At 33.0% G+C, this 18915-nt stretch overlaps 1 protein-coding gene across 3 annotated transcripts in view; it reads right to left on the reverse strand.

The window, feature by feature from the left end:
• Positions 1 to 18915, reverse strand: part of EPHA3 (EPH receptor A3) — a 372702-nt gene that overhangs the window by 51717 nt on the left and 302070 nt on the right. For all 3 annotated transcript variants that reach the window (XM_003255127.2, XM_012497854.2, XM_012497853.2), the window contains exons 8-11: positions 16961 to 17063; positions 16194 to 16258; positions 11113 to 11238; positions 5021 to 5206 (exon numbers count right to left, since the gene is read on the reverse strand). In XM_003255127.2, the coding sequence (XP_003255175.1) occupies positions 5021 to 5206; positions 11113 to 11238; positions 16194 to 16258; positions 16961 to 17063 (480 nt within the window). The remainder of the gene's footprint in view (positions 1 to 5020; positions 5207 to 11112; positions 11239 to 16193; positions 16259 to 16960; positions 17064 to 18915) is intronic.

The raw sequence follows: 18915 nt of genomic DNA on the forward strand, positions 1-18915 counted from the left end.
TTTATAGGTTTGTTTGTATTTGTTTGTGGGCTGTTTACATACCTTTATCAGGAATACATATTTTCTATGTATGATGTGCTAACAAAAAATTACAATTAAAATAGTTTATTTTTTGCATTTATTAAGATAGAACTTTCTTATTACCTATTAATGTTATGAGTTTTTAGAATTGTTAAATACAAAACCAACTTTTCATACTTGGAATAAACCACACTTGGGAAATGATGTAGTATCTTTTTTGATACACTTTCAGATATGGCTTCACAATTATTCTAGCGTTATTAAATTTTTGTTTATGCATTACAATAATGTTATTATATATTCTGATAATAGCTGTATAGTTTGGTATCAAGATATTACTAGCCTCAGGATTTAGAGGTGATACTTTTTCTCCCTTTCTGCAAAGGTTGGGTAAGACCACAATTACTCAGACAGCTACTAGACTAGTGCATCACCATATTTCTTCTTTCTCTAGGAGATTTACTGTATATGTAAACTAGTGCTCTAGAAATGCTGTCTTTGGGCACATGCAGATCATGCTCTAACAAATTTTGTAAGTTGATCTTAATTTTTCAAAAATATCAGAAAACCATCCTATCCATATAAATGAGAAAAATACACAATGCCACACTCTTTTATAAGTCAAAATGGCCAGTTCATCCAAGGGACATAAGTGGACAGTGATGAAGAAGCAACAAAAGCTGTTTAAATATGTAAAAATAACATTCCCCCTCTTATATTTTTCTAATATATCGAGCAGTGATTTTTATAATTTTGCTGATGTGGTTACTTAGACAGACATGTTCTGAACTCATTTTAACAATTTGCAGCCATGAATGCATGATAAAACTTGGGTCATTAGAGTTTCCAAAATTTGTTATCCTAACAAACTATCTCTGTAAATTACTAGTAAAGTAAATACAACGTATGTATTGTCTTTTAAGATGAAATGAAGTGTAGTACACTTGAGATAAATTCAGAATATTTTTAGAGAGAAACAAACAGAAAATAACTAGAATTTGGCATTGTTACTAAATGATGACCTCTTATTCCAGAAATGCGCCCTTACCGTACATGCAGGGAAATAGGCAAGTGGAAGCCAATGACTAAGCTTTGGTGAAAGTGGATACTCACACCACTATCGATAGGTTCTAATTATGAAAATCATCTTAACGTTCTGCCCATGACATTCCTCAATAATGCAAAGTTACAGTTAAGTTACACGATAATTTTTTTAAATTTCCTGAAAATAATGCAAGACAAAATACATTAATCTCATCCAATATAATTCCTTCTATTTCACTAGGTGAAAAGTGGCCAATGGAGGGTGTTCTTGGAGTCTGAACATTATTTGACTAATGGTGTGATGGCAGAAATATCAAACATTTGCTAAGAACAAGTTTTATCCTTTTGAACTTCAGCTAAAATTGATAACACATGTTAGTACCTTGTTGCGAGCAGAGCCTGTGCCCCCCGCTTTCTGCTACTTTGAAGATCAGAGACTCTCTCACCTTCTCCTGTTTAAGACCATCAGGCTCAAAAACATTAAAATTGTTTGTGGCTAAATGAAAATATAATGACTGAATAAAAAGCTTTAATAAAAGTTTTCTTCAAATGATTTGAAAATGATACATTGTATTTGACCTAGTGTTTCAAAGCACACAATTGAATAACAATAATAAACAGATTTATCTTTGAGCAAAAAAAGAATGATTTTCAAGAATTTTTTTCTATACACCCAAATTGATTGGTAAAATCTCAAACAACCAGAGGAGTAATTTAGATTTGCACAGTTCTTTGCCACTTAATACATTCTTACGTAATCTCATTTGATCTTTAATATCTGAAAATAGTAAAGTAGTACTTTTTAATTTTATGTTACAAGTGAAGAAATGAATTATCCGTGAATTGTCTGATTTGTAGGAGTTCTCAGAGGAGTAAGGTTGTTTCAGAACTTGAACTCTGATCATTAATTTATTAATCTAGATACTGATATGCCTGCTTTTGAAAATACTATTTTGTTCATTAAATTATAAGCTGTGCATCACTCTAGTTGTCTGTGTGTGTGCATGTGTGCACGTATAGATGTGCTTTCTGATCTCTGCAGGTAGATTGTTTTAGAAGTCTCAGGAAACAAAGACAATAATAGCAGTAGAATAAATAGCTTCTTTTGGAGACACAATTGCTCTGTGTGTGTGTGTGTGTGTCTGTGTGTGTTTGTGTGTGTTAAATACAACATATCAACTTTATTGTAAGGAGTTTCTATTTCCTCTCAGATGTTACCGGGTGCCAGACTAAGAGCTTATAAATATGCCACCAAGGAGTTCAAAATCTAATTCTAGGGCTACTACTCTATTATATTTACAATATATGAGATGACTGGGATTTATATAGTCAGATTTGGCAGCTTCTTACATGCTTATTTGACCAGGGAGATATATCAAATTTAGAAGTCTCACCCTAAGAATAAGGCAGTTGTAATCCATATTAGAATGTTACAGAGTCAGGCTTGAGTAAGATGTTTAATATATAATACCTGCAATTTTTAAAGGTCATTTTAGTGTATTTTTCTACATTTTTTGTCTTAGAGATTGTTTCATAGATTTGTCAGTTTACCATAATCTATATTTAATTGTTTTGGTTTTATATCTAAAGGAAATTTGCCACAATATTTATAGTTTAATGTTGCTTATCATTCAGTAAATGAATTTATAGGAAACAGGAAAATATAATGAGTAGCTTTCATAATTCATAACACTGAAAACAAAAAAATCAACTCATGACTGACAAAATAATAGAGTTTATTAGTAAGCTTAAATTAGAACTTAATATTTGCTTGATAGTGACTTGTAGCTCATTTTTTTCTTAATTATAACACATTGAAGAAGTTAGTTTATGATTTTATTCAAGCTAAAAAGTAAACTTTTTTTTTCGTCACTCTCTGGGTGATAGAAGTAGTTATTTAAATGTACTCCTTTGAAAAGCGTATTCAATTTAATGAATCAAATACTAAAGAAAGACCTATTGTTAGAAGATATTGTTGTGTCCTCCCTTCCTTCCTTCCTTTCTTCCTTCCTTCCTTCCTTCATCAATAACTTTTTTTATTTTTCAACATTGGCAAATTAAGTATCTATTATGATCCAGGATTTATTTTAGTCACTTGTCATCAAATAACATGGGTTTTTGCCCTCTTTGAGAGTTTATATTTTGTTTTAGATATTAGGGATTATTAATAGTTCCAGAAATTTGTGAAGACTGCGGAATGTCTCACTATGTTAGAGAAGATTTTTAAAGTAATGATATAAAAGAATAAGTAGAATACAGGAAAAGACAAGTAGAAACCTGTTTGGGTTCAGAGCTGGGGATAGGGGTGAAATGAACAGAACAAGTTCCCAGTGTTACCTCTAGTACTTTCTAGTTATAAAAGCTAACTACCCTTTACAGTTACTGTTTGTTCAAATGTAAAAGAGAAATTATCCTGTCTAACTCACAGGGTAGTGGTAAGAATGAAATAATGTCATAGTATAATGTGGGCACATAATAGATACTTTACAACAAAAAACTTGTAAAAATTGAGAGTTAGAAGAATGGCTTCATAAGGACAAGGGAGTTTTCTCTTCCCAGGAGGCTCAAGAGCTAAAAGGCAACCACTTGATGCAGATGTAATGGAGAACATTAAATGGCTAAATGACACTAAAATCCCAATGAGACATGATACTATAACTGTACAGACATAAAACAGTATAGCCTTGCTCAGAAAGAACAAAGGATTCATACATTTTCCCAATCCTTACTACTTATGCCCATTTTTTTATTAATTATTAACTTAAAATTTAAAAATGTTTTTTATCAGAAAATATTTCTATTAATATGGCCTGGTTTTGTAGAGTACATGGGCAAACAAAAAGCCTTATAAGGATTAATATGGGCTTACAATATGTGGCTGAACTATTCCACATTGTTAAATTCTTAATTCCACTTTTTATATATGAAAACTCAAAAGGAAATCAAAGTCTATTTCAATTAAACCATGCTCTCATGAGGAAGGAAATGCCTTTTTGTCATGCTAAAGTGAGAATAGGTATTAGTGCCATTTGGAAAATGCTCTATATAATGTTAAAGAGAAATATCATTATGAAAAATGTTGGTAACCATAGAGTATGTAAATGTGGTGCCAATGAATTATCTCCTAAACGATGCCAAATTCCCCGCCATATGTTGTCTTTCACTCTAAAGAGTTTGCTGCCAATTTCGCTTATTCTACATCCGGAGCTCCAAAATCTTGAGGAGAAAAGTCCCAGAGTATTCTCAAGAGACTTACATAGGGATTGGAGCCAAAAATCACAGATCCGCCTCACAGGATCCCTTTTGAGCCCTGCTGGAGAAACCATTGTGGAAATCAGTTCACATCTCTATCATGGGCTGTGAGCCAGAGCTTCCCCAGAGCAGTTAAGAATCCACCTGGGTTTCTAGATCAGAACTATTTAAAATCCACAGAGAACCAAGAAACGGCCTTGGGTCTATTGTGATCCCAGTCTGTACAGCTCAGAAGCGTTTCCTAGACTCCCAAAATTTTCCTAAAGGCAGGGATGCAGGGGGTGGGAGGAGGTTAAAGATTTGGAAACTTAAATAAAGCTGATGAACAATAAAAGAAAAGGCAGCTAGCTGGGAGTTCCTGTCAAGCTTGAGTCATTGTTTTTCTTTGCTACTTACATAGCTGAGAGTTCCCCACAAGTCTTTTCTTAACCATCTGCTAATCAGCGTACCTTTAAATGGTCTAATGTGTGGCTTCTAGTATTTTTTTTTTAATTTTTTGAGTTCTAAAACAGTACTGTCAATAGAATACTATTTAAAGGCCTGCTCTATTGTCAAAGGAAGTCATGCTATTCCTAAATGTTTCTTTTTGGTAAAACTGAGATACTTATGAAAAAAAAGTCAAAATTCTTAAAAGATTGGGGTTGGGTTTAAACAACCTTTGCTCAACATACGGAAACACAGGTCTTAGGACTACTTTACTTACTTTTAGTAACAACTCCTTCCAGTCGAATGATATTGGGGTGGTCAAACTGTCCCATGATGCTTGCTTCTCCCAGGAAGTCTCTCCTCTGCTTTTCTGTGTAGCCAACTTTCAGGGTCTTGATGGCCACTGAAATCTCTTTTTTTGAAGGGAGTTTTAAGCGACCACTGCACACCTCTCCAAATTCACCTGTTATAAAGCAGAACAGCAACAAAATGTAAGGAATTACATAATAAAAATTCATCAGTAGAGAGCAACTGTTTTATTTCAAAATTTCCATTTAAAATATTTGTGCCTTTGACCTGCAAGATGTGCACTCTAGTACTCCAAATTATTCTGAAAGATGATCATATGAAACTGCCTAGAAAACCTCAGGATAGTCACCTCCTGTTGGAAAATGAGCCTTGTGAAAATTCCATATATTTTAAAGTATGATACTATAAATAATGTAAAAGGAGAGATAAGTTGAAAGCTGCATATATTAGATTTTTTACCCCTTGTTGTCATAGCTACCATTACCTCAGAGAAATTAACAGGACAGCACAAACAGTGATTAAATGTGAGTATTGGATTAAATTTCAGATATTTTAACAATTCTGTTTTTACCGAGGGCCAATTTGGCTATATATTCAGACTCTAAAAATGAGAAAGAAAGCATCTGCTATCAATTTATTTTATTGGAGTATTGGTGTGTTGCTTTACTGACATACCAGCTATAAAATTCTCTGGGCTTCTGGAGGACAACAACAATATAACAGTATCAAATAAAAACAACATGCCTGATCTAAATACTGTAGAAATATTTTAGATTCATCTTCTTCAATTTAAAAAAAATGTCTTAAATGTGCACTTAATCCAGAATTTGTCCCATATAGAGTGTTACTGACTTTTAAATATTATAGTCCAGTTGATATAAAACTGCCTAGAACTAGTATGGACACTACCTTCAAAATATATTTTTACTGAGAGATTTTCTCATCATCAATTCATTACATTTGGAGCTCACTTAGAGCAGAGACCCTTTACATTTATTTATCTGTACCCGTGCTGCCATGATGATTGCCACGTGGGAGTTCTATAGAATGTCCTTTGTCACAGAAGAACTTCTAACAGTGTGTGGATTATCAGATATGTTTTGCATCACATTAAACATAGTTTTTAATACCAAATGAGCTTTTCCTGAAATATTTTAGAATTAATTATATGATTAATTTTTGGCTCTTGATGGAGTGGAATCATAATCTTGGTCCAATTTTCTCTCTGTGAATTTTCTAGGAGCTTCATGCCCTACGTGTCAGTCAGATTGAAGTGATAGGATTCCTCTGTATTTTTGTTTTCAAGCAAGTGGTTTGATCCACAAAAGTAGCAGGTTGTCCTATTGATTTGCCAACTACATTACTACAAATGGCGTCTCTCTCCCCGGGGAGCTTTAACCTTCCCCAGGCTTGACTCATTCCCAGAAATCCATTCTTGCCCTGTTTTCAAAGAAATGACTTATGCTTTAATTTGGCAAAGTCACTTAAAATCCAAAAGCAGATATTCATGCATTTATTTAATAAATATTCATAATAGCAACAGTATTGCATACAGTATGAAACACACAGAGATAGATATAATGGTAAACAAGATAGGACTAGTTTATTCCCTTTGAGGAAGTGGAGAGAAGATAATGATATCTACAGCTATAGTGTTCCTTAGGATACAGAAAGAATCAGGGAGTAGAACTTGAGAAAGTTCATTGATCTTGCTAATTCGAAGGAAGAATATGCCATTTAGATATGAGAATATTAGGAGAAAGAGAAGTTATGGTGTGATAAAATTATTCTCAGACTTGTAAACAAGAGTAAGAGTTTCTTTCCTTATACAGGTTTATCCGAACATTATCAGAGAGCTCCCATTCACTTTGTTTCACTTTGTGTAAACATTAAGCTTGGGAAAACCAGAAAGTTCTGCCATTATCGTAAGTCAACATGGTATAATAGAGCATGTTTTAAATGTAGATGTCATCACCACATATTCTAAGTGACATGTCACTTGTCAGTTTACAGGAGTGATAGTACAGAACTGTGGTTAAGAGCATGGATCCTGCAGCCGAATTGCTTCGGGTCTAATTCTGACTCTGCCACATATTAGCTGTGTGATTTTAAGTAACTTAACCTCTCTGTACCTATCTTTTCCTATCTCTGTGGGGACTAATTGTGTCTACCTCACAAAGCTGTTGTGGGATTAAAGGAACTAATGTAAAGTACTTGAAACGATCCCAGACACACAGTAGGTGACATCTAAGTGTTGGTCACTATTTATCTCTCTGAGTTCAGACCCACCTAAAGGATAAATTGCCTAACTACCCTTTAAGAGTTTCTGTTTAAATCAAACTGACGAATATGAAAGTGCTTTATAAAACGCCAAATTTTATGTTAATGTAAGAAATGGTTATGGTAATGATGGTGATAATAAGGCTCATGTCTTCCTGGACATATATTGGTAAAGGAGAGCATACTAGAGATATGAAAGGTAGGAGTTCAAATTTTAGATGAGCCAATTAAGAGTGTTCTTTGTTGTAAGTGGGACACCTGGACACATAAACATGTACATGTATATATTTGCCTTTGAAATTAATGAAAACTGTGTTTCAGCAATGCTAGTTTTTAAAAATCCCCACATTTAGTAATGCGATTATTTCATCAGATAAACACTAGAAATAGCCACCAATATATTATAAAAGACATAGAAATGCTTAATATTAATTCAGTTATATTTTTAATAATTTAAAATAACTGCATTGGGATAGCAATGATGGTTATACAACTCTGAAAATATACTAAAAATCACTGAATTGTATACTTAAATAGGCGAACTTTATGGTTGGTAAATTGTATCTCAATAAAGCTGCTAAAAATAGAAAAAGATTAAAAATAAAAAAATAAAAGAACTGTGTTGTAAAAGTTAACAAAGACTGGGCAAATGTAATTCGCAATCATTTCATCTGGCCAAGTTTTATATTGTCTTTTTAATTAACTTTGCACCCATATGAAAAAAAAAAAATAGATCTTGTCATTTCTAGATAAAAGCATGGCTACTAGATCTTGATTTTTTAAATCTAATAAGTGCAGCAATTTTTATTTGCTCTTTGAAATAGGTATGTTTATGAGAATGGGGACTGTATTCTGATTAAGATGCACAATGTAAAAGCTGCTCAAAATAAAATTTCTTATGCTAATTTCATTTAAACAAGAAAAAAGCCAACATTTAAGTAGAATGACCCCGTCCAGCACTAGCCTTAAAACCTACCCTCCTTCTACTGCTTTATTAAAGTACACATAATAAAAACACATATTGAACAATGCTTCTGTGTCAGCTAAGTCCCCTACATAAATTATCTTGTTTAATCCTCAAAAAAAATACTATGAAGAAGACACTATTATGATCTCCAGTGTCCAGCGTGGGCTTTAAAGTTGGAAAGTACAAGATTCAAATTTTGGTTTTGCATTTAATGCAAACAAGTCTATTCAAATTCTCAGCTTTTGTTTATTCACGTGCTGAAATGGAGATAATAATACCTATCTAAAAAGGATAATAAGATTAAATATCATGGGAATGCACAGGACAAATTAAGGACTTAATAAGTATTTACTTTCTTCAGAAATTTTTAGTATTCAGTCGTCGAAAGAATGGTTGGATTGAGGAGTAAAATTAGGAATTGTAGTCATGAATTACTCATTTACAGTAATTTACTACTGTGGGAAGCTAATTCATGTCTTAGTTTTATCATTTATAGTATGAGTATAATTCTTTCTATAGTCCAATGTATACAAGAGAGTTTCTATAACAGCAATTTATTTATGTAAAATTTCTGTCAGAAATTTAAGAGAATTAGCATATATATATATATATTCTTTCTGTAAATTTAATTGACTGTGAAAGTTATGTGGTTGGCTGAAAGGTTTGCCTTTCTAACAATGGAAGCCAGTTGGTAATCAATTCAGAATAATTATTAAATTTTTATAAATAACAAATTGTTTTTTAAAATTAACAAGAATGTAGGAAGTAGGTAAATGTATATACCAAACAAGGTTGCCATTTGTTCATTGTTATAAAAGCTACTTTAGAAATGAGTAACATGCTGGTTTATTTATTATTATACTATTTAATTTATTTGTGTACATATTTTACATTTTACAAAACAAAATGTTTAACAAATTGGTAGCTTTTAAGAATAATAATTTCATTTTCTAACTTGGTAAATACAAACCCTCTGAAGGGTCATCAAGGCAGTCTAGAATTGGGTGTGTATATTATATTGAATTATTTCAGGAAAAGTATAACTAACCTTGAAGATATACCTATTTGCAAATAAAATAAGTACAGTTTTATTGTTCTTAATGTGGCAAATGTGAATATTGGCTGCAAAACCCTGAACATGGGCATATATCTAATTATTTACATACATACTTGAAGACAGAAATAGGAAGGAGGCTCTATTCTAATCTTTAATGAGCATCAGGGATTAAATGATTCAGTATAAATAGACCTCTCCTTATCTCATTTATCAGCTGCTGTTTTCAGTGGTGTGCTTTTTCCCAAATCACTATGTTCTGGATATCTGAGTCTGTCAATAATATCTATATAAAGATATTTTATCAATGGAGAGGTACCTAAATTTCAACATCATAATAATGTCTGCCTGGCTTCTGGACAGTGGCTTAGCATAAGTAACATTTTCCTCCTCTCAACATATTCTCCAGTTGAGTGTTCAAAGTCCTCATGCTGCATTTGCTACCGCAGACTCCATGCTGGAGAAAAGTGCACTCTTGTGGGGAAACATTAAAACCAGCCAGACTAAACCCTTCTGCATCATGGAGCCGTTCACAAATCAGGACTGTAGAAATGAAACAGAGTAAACAATATAGATCTGTTTTGGCACTGGATCACCACAGATGTACAGCGAATATGTTTATTCTCAAGTCTTAGATTCTGAAAAAGAAGTTACTATCCCATTTTCCTTCTATGAACACAAGTTTCATATTTTAATATTACCTGTACATGTAAATTTTAGGATAAGAAATTAAGATAATTAGAAGAGAAGCTCTAGTAAATTAACATTATATTTACATAATATAAATAATAAGATTGTCCTGTTCACATACTACTACTTGATTTTTAAGCACTACTTTGGTGTATAGAAAAAGAAACAAAGCATTACATGTACATTTTTGTAAAGACACATCACTCATAAATATATAAATACAGTACTTGCAGAAAATGTGATCAGATGTTACACAAAGAATTCCTGTATCAACGTAACTAGTTTGTGTTTGTTTTGGGGAGTGACATTGAAGGATTAGATGATGGTACAAAATTTTTTATTGTTGAGCATGGTTCATTTTTACTTTTGAATAGTTTTATTCCCATGCATACTGCACATATTACATATTTATATGTAAGTATATAAAATACTGTTACTTTGCAAATATGTGAAATTCTTCTTATAAATATGCAACTGTTATTAATCACTTAATAGGTGATTGTTAGCGAATTTATCATTGTTTAAATTAATAATTAGAACAAAGAGATACCTTTATGAAAAAAAGCTTTAACACAGTAAGACTATTCATAGTCAAGCAAGCATTAAAATGGAGCACCTTATATTATTGAAAATATCCATTCAAGATAGTTGTGATAAAATTTATGTAAGATGAGTCATAATTTTACTTTGTGTTGTTTGTTCTTTTAATTCCAAACATGATTCTAAAATTGAAAATCAAAACTTCAATTGAAATAGACTTTTATCCAGTTATCCTTATTTAGCCAAATAGGTTTTGCGAAACCCGATCAGCACAGCTATGGGAAGACTGAGTTGTTGCTGCTGTCACATCAGAAACTTAATAAATCAAAAGCAGCCATGGTCTGTGAGCCGGTAAGTCTGGCACCTTTGAACTCATTACCTTCCATTAAATATTGCACTTATGTATTACTTGCCTTTGATCATGAAATCAGAAAATTCCCATTTCCTTAGCAGTATACTTAGGTTTCAGAGACTGAGCAATCGTGATTCACATACAGTACTAAGTCGGCAGTAGGGTCATTGTGGTTACCTGCTCCAACAACTTTATCAATGGATATATTGGTGGCATCCAATTCCTTGGCAAACTCATGAACAGCCTGGGTAGGGTCTTCGTATGTATGTGGGTCAACATAAGTCCTGAGGCCTGGAAGTTTTACTGTTGGAGGAAGGAAAGAAAGGCGCAATTGTAGCTAGATTCATAAAAACAATTATAGATCAAATTTTATAACATCATTGGTTTAAAAAAATCCCTACCCCATAAGGTGCACAACCTTCAGTTTATTCTGTAGTATCACAGAAACTGGCAGTGACATTGGACTAAGTGTTGAAAAATTTAAGAAAACATGTTCTCTATGATGAATTATAAAAAGGAACCACAATGAGGAGCTTTCTTCACAAAAACATCAGAAGGAAAATGCATATTCAAAAAAGGGGATCTTAAGAGGAAAGATAATTCAGAATTGATTAGACCTAGTCATTACTACCAGTAGCAACAGTGAGTGAACACCATTATGCTATTGCATATTTATGATTACACAAATGTTATAATAACCAGATATCTATTGCAATGCAAGATTGGAAAATAATTCAATACCATTATAAGGTGAGATAATGGCTGCAATTATAGATAAATTAAATGATATATAATGGCATACCTTCTGACACTATACTGCTCATATTAACATTCACAATCAAAATCTCCCGCTGTAATTACAAATCTACTTTAAGCTGTTAGTATGTGCATATACGTACGTATTATATGTACACACCGATATAGTATAAGTTAAATATAATCATATTGTGTAGCTTTACAACATAATTAGAGGTAAAATAAATATTGTCTATGAGTTGAATAATGGCGCTAAGGAGCTAAGTTCCAAACATAAGTCATATATGTAATTTATTAAAAAAAATCTCCTTCATATTATATTTATTCATTAAATTATTCTGAAGGTAAAAATGTTCATATCCTGTAGTTAAAATATTACAGACAACTGATACAGGATAATCATTTTAGATTTGATTTAATATTAATAAGATTCCTATAATTTGGAAAAATAACAGTGGAGACAATTTGCAATTTCCAGTAAACTAACTTTCTCTAAACAAAAACCCTGAGTTTTATAAAAGTAATTCTAAGATCTACTAAAGTAGATAAATATGATCTAACATTAAAGGAAATTGCAATGTAACCCCTATGGTATATCTGCTAAGACTACTGATTTTGCTTTCAATTTTGATTACATTGATAGCATTGTTTTAGCACAGAATATGGATACTTAATAGTGAAACATATTTTCATTCATTACATTACATTATGGAAGGTTTTTTCTAATATAACAAATGAAATCAGATATTATTGTCTCCAATATTACTTCATAATGGGAGAATCTCATTGGCAATGTTGCAATGAGTTAGTTTTGTAGTTTGTATTAAATAGTTGTGGAGACTGCAGATGCCTGCAGTTTTTCTGGGAAGCCTCAGTACAATGAACATGAGGCCAACAAGTCTAGGATTTCACAGTATGTGTTAACAAATGATCAATTCATTGAACTACAAGACAACTTCATGAAACCCATAGTTATAATGCATTACCATTTATGTTCCTGTGAAGCTTTCGTAGAGATTTTGAGTAAAGAAACATAAGTGTAAGAATAAACTGGTTGTAAAAGAAATGGTGGCTGAGAGAGAGGTTAGGTAAAAACTCTGTTTTCCTCAGCTATTATTTGGATGACTTTGACACAGCATAATAGAAAGCAGGGATGGTGGTGAGAGGGCAAATAGAGAATGCAGAAGAAAAGCTAACGCGACTCCTACTTCTGCCTGGTGCTGATACAGCTACAACAAAAGAGCAGCCGCTATCCAGCTTGAGGCGAGGTGTGGATAATTTGAAAGGACACCACTATCTAGAAGCCAATATCCACAGAAATGGGGAAATACAAGTTCTGTCCCTTGCTTTGGACAAACTCTGTGTGGAGTAGCTTTTGAAGCGAGAACTTCACTTTTAAAGTTTTTCATCTTGAATATCTTGGCAAAAAAGACAAGCTAGGGCTCTGAGAAAAAAAAAAAAAAAGCTATACTATTCAAATGCCTAGCATGAGAGACTGTTACATAGTTCTCATTCAATTTATTGATAGAGCTCATTGCCCTAATGAGTGTTTTCATTGTTAAGAACATTTATGTACAATTATTAATATAATTGAGGTTTCCTAATGGTAGGATTTAAGCTTAGAAATGTCCATTTCTTTTGAGCTCACAGATCAGCTTGCATGCTTCTTCCATATAAGCATGAATCCTTCCTATAAAAACAGATGGGAGAGTCACCCTTTAATGCAGTAATCTATTGTGCTTTATTATTACATTAAAATAACTTCTAACATTATCAGTACTAAAACCCTTCACCTTTAAAAGAAGAAGCTTCTTTAAGATTAAGGAAAAGCTATCATACTTTTCCAGATGTGGAGTAAGAAAAACTGTAAAAGTAAGGAACCATCACTAAAATCTGTTAGGGAATAAAATCTTGTTGAAGTCTTTTCATTTGGTCAATTTAGTTACATTTTAAGGATGAAAACTCACATCAGATCGACTCTATAATGTGTGATCCAGTTTTTATTTGTCTTTACTTAGTAACAGTAAGGTAAAGAAATCTAGCAATCTTTTTCAAGGAAATAAAATGAGACTTTAAACATAAGGTAAAATGGAACTGTTTTGTACATAATTATAACGGCTTTACTTTGCTGAAGTTAAGAAAATTAATGTGGGGGAGATTTCCTGCCATCAGAATTTACAAAGATTATAAAATGAGTTGTTAGGAACAATGTCTCACATATTTTAAATAAGCATTGGCCTTAAACAGTCTTGAAATTGTGATTTAGATTTACCCTTCAGTACCAGTCAGCTTGTAGAGAATATATGTATGATGAATACCTATAAGCAATACTACTATTACTAAATAATTTGAAAATTAAATAACCATTCCCAAATAAAATCAACCCTATTAATTGCTATTAATTAAAATAAGGTGAATTTCTTTTCCATCCTTAAGACATTTGGGGAAAAAAAAACAAACATAAACATATACATCCCCAAGTAAAATGGTCTGTTCGCTGTAGAAGCACTGGCTGCTGATTTTTAACTGCTGACCCCAGAGATTCCAGGAATCAGGTGATTCAGGCTGCAAGGCACATAATCCCTTCACACCAATAATTAAGGGCAACATACAGAGTAACTGGGCTCTGTCATGAAAACCAGATAATAAACACATGCACACGTGTTAAGCTGCACTACTTTACAGCTCGTTCTGTGCAAACACAATAATTTACATTTCCATTTTACCAGCATGAGTTGCCCTAAGGATAGCAAAGAAGTAAAAAGGCCCAGCCAGAAAGGGCAAGGGGACAGGATCTTAGGAGGTGAAACACATTTCTTTCCTTTTGAAGCAATATTATAGGATTTGTAACAAGGCTGTAGGGAACAGTTCATAGCTAGAGCTTTTTAAAGTAATACCAAATAAATGGTCTGAAATAAACCAGCTGCAGTATTAAGAGGCAGAAAGTTTATGACATGCATATAAGTTACTTTATGCCTTTGCAGCCAGGATGAACTGCATTTCTTTTTTGTTTGTCATAAGGATATTGTGCGTTTGAAAAAAATTAAAGTTTCAACAAAATCCAGCATGAACACAATAGCAAAACGGACTGGGACAATAGAGGAACCTGTTTAATAATTGGCACACAGAAATTTACCAAAGCTCAAAATTCATAAGATGTAGACTTCCCATAAAAAAAATCAAATCAGCACGGTCTTGCTCTAAAGATGATATTTACGACAATTGTCCAAGTCAAATTGAGGGTGACTTAATCCACAAGAATGCCACTGCTCTAATTTATGCATAAAAATAGTAACACAAGTGTTTTGTGGGCCCATTGAGAAAAAGAAAGACAAGTATTCTGTAACTTGTTCAGGCATTCTTTTTAGACTTTTGAGTTGGTCACCTAATTAATCTGGATTGATGTGATGTTGATTTTAGGAACGTAGTACTTTGGCTTTTTGGTGTGAATTATTTTATAGACTCTGTAATTGGATGAACAAAATAATGCTTCTGCAAACTCCTATACTGCTTTCATCTCATATCAATTTATATTTTGAAAAGCATTATTTTTAAGCTATTGTATGCTTCCTGCAGGTTAGCAACAGGTAGTCAAGTTTTTTATTTGAGTTATAACTAAAGCTATCATTTTTAGATGATAATCCAATCGCTGATATAAAGTATCATGTCAATTTGCAAATAATTTTAGAAGGCAATAATGAATACTAAAGAAAGTAATGCTTACAAGACTACATTAGTTATATCGAGATTATTTTGGAGCACATAAGCATGAGTATAGCCTTTGTACTAATTTCCAAGAGAACATGCTATTTAAGTCACTGATTAGTAATTGCCACACTAAGCTGAGCCATAGTTTGGAAGGCAAAACACCTGGAATGATTCGTTTCACCAGAAAAAAAAAAAAAAAAAAAGTCTTTCTGTTAGTTGTAAACACTTTGTTTCTTAAATGTGTATTTAAAAAAAATTAAAAGGGTAAATTAAAATGTGGAGAGAAAGTTCTGGTTTTACTACTAGTTGTATATCATGTAACTGCAAAATAAATAGTTTATTTTAAAGGCTCTTTCTAGGTTGGTTGATAAAATGGAATAAGGCACTTGAAACAAACAGAGGTTGTTTATATTTACTTGGCAGTTAGGAAAGAGAAAAGTCTCCTATTTAGAGTTTAGCAAAGGACTAGTAATAAGGAAATTGAAGATATGCTTTGCATTTCAGCCATGCAGAGCAGGCTACAGTTTCTACTACCTATCATGTGCGTTATTTGAACGTAAACCACAGATTGCCCTTTATTTTAGCTTAAGTATGCTGAAATGTACACATGTAAAAATTATTTAATGCAGAACTATGAATTTCCCTCTTTTTCTAAAATAAATTTAATGTACTCAGTTTTTCCATAAAACTACTTTTGAAGTCTCTTTGTCAGGAGGAAGTTAACCAATTGTAAATCAATAACTGCTAAAACTAAAATGGTGAAGCAAAACAAAAAGCCAAGTTTAGAAACTTACAATGCCCGTTGCCAAAGTGAAGTCTTTTTTCATCTGCCCCATGTTTTGACTTATAGCCACAGAACCTGGAGGTAAATCAAGGAAAGCGAACACATAAGAGGAATCTATTTAAAATAGTTACCTATGCTCAGAATGTGCAAAGCATAAAAATAAAACATTTTCCTCAAACAATTAAATGCTTTAGTGAAAGTTTAATAACTTCATATTTTCTAAATCCTCTGAAGAAAGCCCCCCTCTCTGGGGGCCCTGGAAAGCTACCTAATGAGGAGATACACAGAGTTGCTTCCCACTGTGCAGACCCTCCAGTTCAGTTTTTATAATGGCCTTAGAATGTGTTTATAGTATTTTTTAACAACTTCTGTTAGAAGGAATGAAGGGTAAAGTCTCCACGGATGATGATTAGTGCTGTGCAGTGTTACCCCTGTTCTGGGTGAGAAAGTGTCAAGGAAATCTGGGGTTATTTGAAGAGTGAGGAGATAATTAGAGAAAGAAAGTAAAAAGTAGGAGTAGTGTCAGAAGAGAGAAGAGGAGGGGTGCATGTTAAAGAATGGGGACAGGAATTTAATGTAGAGCAGAAAATCAAAACTAAAGATGGAGAAACAAAGAAAAGGAGGAGAAAGAGAGGAACTAAACTACAAAACTACAAGTGGAGACATTCTTATTTGTTAAAATATTTTATTGAGCACACTCTTCACATTTTAACAGCAATCAACGGCAGCAAACAAAGCAACAATGTAAGTGAATAGTAAAACAGACTGTGAACTCACCTCCCAATCAAAACATAGATGACAACAGTGAGGAGAATAATTGCTACTGCCGCTGAAATGGCGATCATGACCACTTGGCTACTTTCACCAGAGATGGAGAAAGCTGTGAGGTTGAAGAGAAAAAATAAGAACAGGTATTATAATCATGACTAACATCTACATGGAACAGTTGATTGATTCATTAATTAATTAATTTGTGTTCTACTTTTACCTGAAGTATGGCTTAATGTCTGATACAATGTTGAAAGTGTTCTTTACTTAATGTTTTAAAAAATAGACATTTCCCATAATTTTGCTTGAAATTTCTACCTAATTAATAAGGGTAAATACTTTGTTTCAATGACATCAGTCAAACATTATTTAAATGTCTCCTGTCCAAAATATGCTGTACTGGGTTTCTCTGGAAACTCGTTGAATGAAGCAGAAGTTATGGGAGGATCTTAGAGAAGAGAGGAAGATTTCTCAGCATAAAATTATAAAAAGCTTTCTAATTAAGCTTGTTTTACCTCCAATGTCCATGTTCATTTGAAAAGTGATATAATACATGGACCTCAACACATACCACCAACAAACTGTCCCTCTATTTCCTACCTTTATAAATGGCCCATTTATTCACCTAGACAAATGGTTGGCAAAAAGGCCCAGGAGCCAAATCTTGCCTGTCCCCTGTTTTTGTACAGCTCACCAGCTTATAATGGTTTTACATTTCTTTTAACAGTTGTAAAAAGTCAAAAGAATGAGATTTCATGACATGTGAAAATTCTAAATCTAGGAAATTCAAATTTTGCTGTTTATAATAAATAAATTTTATTGGAATATAGCCACAATCAATCATTAATTTGTATACTGTCTATGACTGATTTTATGCTAGAATGGGCAAGTTGGGTAGCAGCAATAGAGAATGATGTGCACAAAGCCTGAAATATTTATTATCTGGCCTATTACAGAAAAAAGTTTACTGGCTTTTGACCCAGACCAATGCTTCTCAAACTTTAATGTTCACAAAAACCACTCAAGAATCTCTGGAAAAACAGTTTCAGATTCAATCAATCCGGAGTGGGGAATGAGATTGTGCATTTCTTATGAACACACAGGCAGTGCTGATTATGATGATTCCAGACCACAACATTTTGAGGAGCAGGAATCTAGACCATAAATATAAAATAACCTTCTCCTCTCCATCTCCTAATCATTCTGCATCTAATTAATCACCAAACACTCTTAAATATCCTCGTTTAAGTCTTCATTTGTCTTCTGGATTATAATTAGAAATTCCTAATTTGGTCTCTATTTGTATGCTTTTCACATGCTTTATCTTTCAGAATATTCCTTCTAAACCATGAATTTGACCGTGTCATTCCTATGCATAAAACTTTTGCATAGGAAAATTTTGGCTCTCTATAACTTTCAGGATAAGATGCAAATTTTATAGCAGAGCATGTAAAAGCCATTTAGGATCTGTTTCGTGTTTAAAGCCCCAGCCACATCTCCTACAAACTCCATAAGCATCCTCATCTCTAGATATTTTAAAATACACACAATTCCCGGAACAGCCTCTTTTATGCTCTTATTTGCATATGTTGTTCTTGCGGTAAATGCTGATTAAATACATGAACACCTCAGGACTCAAAAGAAGAGCAGATTTTAGTTATCTGAATACTGTCACCTCCTCAGGAGCCAACATGTCATCTTCAGCCTGAACAAATCTAAGTTTGGAAGATTTTCTCTAAAATATGTGGTTTTAGGGATAGTTAAATAATGCAAGAAAAGAAACGTGACAGATAGGTTGTTAGGAGTTTCCTGTGAGTAGCATCTGAAAAAAAGTGCTCAGAGTGTGGCAGGATGGCACACTCATAATATAAACTGTTGCAAGCCCTTTATTCTTTACTACCAGCAAACTATTGTTTATACCTCTATGGCAGTCACAGGAGTGCTTGCTCAGATGTTCCTGCTGC

Source organism: Nomascus leucogenys, chromosome 21 (assembly GCF_006542625.1).
Source record: "Nomascus leucogenys isolate Asia chromosome 21, Asia_NLE_v1, whole genome shotgun sequence".
Classification (NCBI taxonomy): Eukaryota; Metazoa; Chordata; class Mammalia; order Primates; family Hylobatidae; genus Nomascus; species Nomascus leucogenys.